We start from the raw sequence: 6,000 nt of genomic DNA, 5'->3' as shown, positions 1-6,000 counted from the left end.
TCGAGTCTTTTGCTTTTCTGAAATACAATAAATAAAACTTATTCCACTGCTGACATTTAGGGGTTGAAACTACTCTGCAGAAAATCTGCACCAACATTGCCCTCAATTTAATGTTTTTCCTGTTTTTTTTTTCCCCCAAGGGCACCTCCATCCATCAGATCTGGCACCACACCACAATCTCCAGTCCTGCAGGGACAGAGCCCTGCACTCTCAGAAAGTCAGGCATTTAACAGAGCTGGTCAGAGTATTCCAGCCAGGCAACTGTGTCATACTTCAGAGGAGCTTTCAAACAGCACTTCAGTGAAGAGCCTGAGAAATTCAGGGAGTTACAGCATGAACTGTGGTTGTCTGAGTGTCAAGGAAAGAAAAGGAACCGTGAAGTCCCCATTGGCTTTCCAGTTTCCCTTGAGAAAACAAGAAGGACCATGACCAAGAAAAGAGATTAAATTCCAAGCTGAAAGAGATTTGTGACCCTTAACAGAGGTGAAAATAGGCCTTCTGCTGGACTTTAGGCAATGACTGGGCTCTTCAGTCAGTCAAACTGCTTCACATGCCATTGATTCCTTCTTCCTCCCTGACCCACAGTTTCATACTGCAATCAGCTTTATCATAATTGCCAGTTGCAATAATCAGGTCAGATCTCTATTCCAGTTAGCTGGTGGGTTGCAGGGAGGCCACTGCAGGTATACCAGCATAACCATACCAGTGTAAAAAAATGGAGAACCAGGCCCTTTTTCTTTGAAACTATTTACCTTGGGCCCAGCTGAATGCTGGCCTTAGTGACTTCCATGGCCAGCATTTTACACACTTAATCCTTTTTCCTGTAATTCACTGAAGTAAAATAAACACTCTGCAGAGTTACTGTCTGGGTTTGGCCATTATTTTGTTAACACATGCACACAGTGCTAGATACTGATAACAACTCAGTTAATAAATTCAATAAACAATGTTTATTGTGCTATTTTGAAAGAGGTAGTAGCTGCAGCCTGCATTAAAAGTATCTCCTCCATCCTGTAAAAAAACAGGCAATGGAGGAAGCACCACAGGCCTACAGCTTTTCCAGAACCACACACCAGTTTCCCTGATCATAATAATTTTTTTGAACCCTCACACAATCCAAAGATCTGCATGCTGCTTCCAGTTCTCCTTCACAGAACACATGATAATAACGGTGGAGAATAGGGCTGAGTTCTTGCGATTCCTTAGAGCCAGCTGGAAACGACAGTGTATCAGCACTTTCTGCCTTCTTTTTAGTGTCACTTTTCAGGTGCCAGGGAACCAGCAAGTCTTGAGAGTGGAAGGAGGTTCGGTTAGTGTGAACGGGCAGTCTGGAGTCTGCTACTGGCTTTGCATGCCAGCCTTTGTCCTTAGAGTCATTAAGGAGTTGGTCAGAACTTGCTGAGTCTTGGCTGCTGCCATCAGGCATCTGATCACGTAGCAGTCCCTGGGCCACGTCAGTATTTATTTCCTCCTCTTTGCCTTTACTATCATTCTTTTCCTTAAGGTATTTAGACTTCCGGTTTTTGTATTCTTGTTCCATTGCCCAGACATAAATGAGTGCTGTTCCACCAGGTCTTAGAAGACGGGCTAATTCACGGATAGTAGCCAGTCTCCTCTCCTATAAAGGAAAAGCAAAAGTGTTAAGCTAGTATATAAACAGACATACAGGTGAATGGAACCAGCAGTAATTCCTTCTTACTGTCCCCCCCAACGTACAATAAAGATAAGAGGAATTTTTTCCACTGTTTGTTTTGGAGAGTGTCCTTTTCTGTCTGACATGTATAAGCATGTAGTGCCATGCTCCACTACAGCCAAGTAGTAGTAAATAATTTATAATGTAAATCAACTCTACACCCATGACCCAAGCTATTTTCCTGAACAGTTCTCTTTCCATTTGAAAATACTGTTGACCAGGATTTCTGGACATGTCACCCCAGTTGGAAATGACACATGGTCTTTTCAAGAAAGCTGATCAACATCTAAAATCTCAGATTCAAATCTACCCTATGATACAAACACACTTTAAGTCCACAGCCAGACAAGTCAGATCTATGACTTAAACACAGGTCCTCTGACCACTCTCAACAAAGATATGGCAGCATTCTCCAAAACAGACTGCTTCCCACTTTTGTATGCAGTGCATGAAGACATTTGCTGTATTTCAGGTATGGAGACACCATGCAGCTGCCCTGCAGATCACGGCTCCATAGCGGTAGAACGTGTTACAACTACGACTTCCTGTGAGGAGAAGCTCGCACAGCCCAGAGACATGGCAGGCAAATGGGCAGCATCCCTGCTCTTCTTTGCAGATGGAAAATGAAGGCACAAAATAAAAAAAAAATCATGACATGTTCAAGATCTGAGCCAGGAAGTAACGCACCTCCTGACTCCCAAAGCAGGGCCCCCTTCGCCAGGGCCATTAATTATAAGCAGAACAAAATGAAACACAAATGTCCAGAAGGTCGAAGTGCTAGGAGGAGCAAGGGTGCCTGATAAGGAGAGGGGGAATGTGAAGAGAATATCTAAGAAGCAGCAGCAGTGCAACAGCTTAACTCTGCCCTGACAATTGGTTACACCAAATGCAAAACTCCTCTTTCCCCCCCTTTTTCCTTCTCTTTTGCTTCCAAAAAACTGCTTTTTTTTTTTTTTTTTAACAATATTTGTAGCTGTCTGCAATACAGTGATGTACAGCAATGTAACGGTACAGAGAAGCACAGAGAGAGGGGTGACTTACTGCTGTTGAGAAGTGGTGGATTACAGCAATAGAGATGCAGGCATCGCAAGAACCACTCCGGATTGGCACTGACAGGGCATCACAGACAAAAGCCTGGAATTCTTTTTCTCCGCAAATATCCACAAGGTTTTTGCTGCGATCACAGCCAATCTGTTATGAAAAGTTTAATGAAATGCTTTCTGTAAGAGGATAATTACAGGACTGGAAAATGATTTTCACTTGATACTTATAGAGTCATCTCAATCTCCTACTGAGGCAACACATTTTAGTTTAAAATAAAAATGAGGTAGAATAGCCTTTAATAAGAGGAATATGTGATTCTTGGATCTGGACTAAAAGAAAAAAAGATTAATGCTTACTTAAAACTGAAAGATGGCAGATTGGCTATTAGATAGCTCATTATAGCACTTGATTTTGAAACATCATAAAGCAGGACAGCTTTGAGACTAACTTTCCCCAAAGAAATGGGCTCTTTAGCTATCTTAAGACTAGAAAAACAGCAAAGGAAGATGTGACCTTCCCTAACGTCAGCATTTTCTTTTCCTTTCAATTGCTGTTTGTAACCTGACAAGATTTTAAGCAGCCAAATACTAAACTCACAAAAGCTGAATCTACAAGTGCAAACACCAATCTGGCGCCTTTGGTGGCACCACTTAAGTATGTGTCGCACAGCTTCACTAACCACCCAGATTTTGTCACTTCAGCATAAGTAAGGAAGTACTCAGTCACAGTTCTTCACTCTCAAAATCACAATACACAGTTCAAACTTTCATAGCCAGCACAACTAAATTTTCCAATTCCAAATGATATGAGCTACAGGAATCATTTCTCATAAAATGTTTCTTTTTTTCCTTTTGAACCTTCCTCAGTGTCCAAGTCAAAGATGGTAAGAAAAAGCATCAAGAAGAAATTTTTTACAGGCTTGCATACAAACAGTAAATTCAAACTGATCAAGATTCTTCCGTAAAAACAAATGGAGCGAGGCATGCCTCATCCACATTTTCAGATCTGCCATGTTGAACAGAATACTCAAACCAAAGCCCTGCTACCAAGTCATATTTCAAATTCAGCTTGCCTGAGAATAGGAAATTTACTTTTGTTTTGAATAATTGGCAAAAAGCAGATAGAAAAGAACAGATTCAGGTTCCTAAATAATTATTGCTGACTGTTTCTTTTATCTGACACAGAAAGAATACTAAAACATCCTTGATGGAAGAAGAATAGAAAACAACTTGCTCTGGTTAATCAACCCAGCAGAGATGACAGTACTGCTAAAATTAAAAATTTCTTTTGCAATGATTGATGAAAATAAATATATTTTCCATCATAACTTTTTACTTTATCAGTTCAAATTATTTTAGCTTTCAAATCTACAGTCACAACTTTGAAGAAAACCAGGATTCTGTTCCAGTCACATTTTCTGAGAGCTTCCAAGCCAGCTTCATCCTAGTGAGGGCCCTTACTAGGTCCCTCACACTTTGGTTTTGGTCCAAAGTCTATAAAAACAGCACTACAAATGTGTACATACTGTCCTGCCCAAATATCTCAAAACAGACCTGAAAAGATCAATTGTGATATTGCTTTCTTTCCATTTATTCCTTGGCCTCTCCTCTGAGTTTACTGAAGCACTGAGTGAGTATTCATCATGAATAAAAGGGAACTCGTGTTTACTTAGAGGTAAATACAGATCTCTGTCACTTCACACTGGAAGCCAATTGGAGCATTTTTAAATTACTCTCATCATGGATTGGATTTAATTGACAACGTGCATGTTAGAGATTCCACAGCTCATTTTACCAGCGCCTTCAACTACTTTTGCAATTAAGACACTAGCATTCAGTAATTTAATAAAAATCAAAAGACCAAATTCACTACCGGCAGAAAGAGGAGGAAGAAGAATACTCTCATCTTCCAGTAGTACAAGCTTGCTCGGAAAGAATCATTTTGGCCCGATGCTTTTATAGCACAAACAAGCTGGATAAAGGAACTCAATCCTCCCCTCCTAAAATGACCTTGAAAAGGACTACACTGTATGTTGATGAAATTCAATGAACTGAGAATGAGAACAAAGGCATGACTGCCAGAATGTGAGGGCCTCATTTGCATCTAAATTATATCAAATAATTATGAAGTCAGGCTTACTTGTAATGTCATAGTTATTAAAGTGAATCTACATCCAAAGCAAAAAGATTCCATCTTGCAATGAAAACGGAGACCTTCAAATGGAATGATTTGAACACCAGCTGCTCTAAGGTATACTAGGCCTAACTTTGAGATCTTTTTAATGCAAACATTATAATAGGTGCTGCATGTTTATGCATAAATGCTAAATACGGGGCATCACCACAAGTCTGTTTGGTACTGGAGCTAAGCACATTTAGCATCCTTCCTAAAATTGCCTCAGAATTTTATTTTTAAAGAGTTATAATCACCATATGCCTGAGTTTTATAGTTTACAAAAACCATGTATTCATTCAAAATCAACATATATTGGTTTCAGTCTTCTAGAAAATTATAAGCTAGTATAAAGCAGCTAACTTCAGTGGAGCAATGCCAGCTTACAGCTGGAAAACCAGCCTATCATTTTTATGAATGTTTGTGGTATTTTTCAAAAGGAGAGAGATGTCTCATTAGAAAACATTTACAGCAACAGAGAGACCCAAACTCTACTTCTCCTAATTCTATCACTAACTGATTTCTACATGCTGAAGCACGATGAAGCTATGGTATGATGAAGCTTCATTTTCAGAAAACAGTTTGAATAAATATTTTAATTTAGAATAGTTTTACTTTTCTCTCCAATTAAAAAAAAAAGTAATCAAACCATTAAAAACAATCTTGAAACATAACTGGAATGCTTTAATTTTTGCCAGTTCATTTTTCTAAGTTTTATGCTCAGCACAGGATACTGTCCTGGCTGACATCCCATCTAGAACAGCAGAGAAAGGTAGAGGAATTACTGTTAGTTTCAGTGTCCAAAAACATGGGAATCCAGTACATCCCTTGGTGGGCTGTATATATTTGTAAGGTTCCCTATATCCTATTATCTCAATCATTTCTTCTACCTCTTCTCCCAGTTCTCCAAATCAAACACCTTGCTTAAGCCACCTGATATCTCATATATATCTCAAATAGCATGGTTGACTATTCAGCTGAACGCACTCATAGCCAGCCCACCTCTCATCAAGTGGCTCTACACCTTTTAATATTTCCTTAAAGGAGGTCTGCCTCTCAAGTTTCACTGATTTTATTTCAGGCAGCCATTC

At 39.5% G+C, this 6,000-nt stretch overlaps 1 protein-coding gene across 3 annotated transcripts in view; it reads right to left on the bottom strand.

Moving 5' to 3' along the window:
* Positions 1 to 931: 931 nt before the first annotated feature.
* Positions 932 to 6,000, bottom strand: part of ALKBH8 (alkB homolog 8, tRNA methyltransferase) — a 48,080-nt gene continuing 43,011 nt past the window's right edge. For all 3 annotated transcript variants that reach the window (XM_026100172.2, XM_064505069.1, XM_026100174.2), the window contains 2 exons: positions 2,735 to 2,884; positions 932 to 1,618 (listed from right to left, as the gene is read on the bottom strand). In XM_026100172.2, coding sequence (XP_025955957.2) covers positions 1,049 to 1,618; positions 2,735 to 2,884 — 720 coding nt within the window. In that variant the 3' untranslated portion in view covers positions 932 to 1,048. The remainder of the gene's footprint in view (positions 1,619 to 2,734; positions 2,885 to 6,000) is intronic.

This window comes from Dromaius novaehollandiae, chromosome 1 (genome assembly GCF_036370855.1).
Source record: "Dromaius novaehollandiae isolate bDroNov1 chromosome 1, bDroNov1.hap1, whole genome shotgun sequence".
NCBI classification, from domain to species: domain Eukaryota; kingdom Metazoa; phylum Chordata; class Aves; order Casuariiformes; family Dromaiidae; genus Dromaius; species Dromaius novaehollandiae.
Note: the sequence above shows the minus strand (reverse complement) of the source record. Positions and strands in the feature narration are given on the sequence as shown.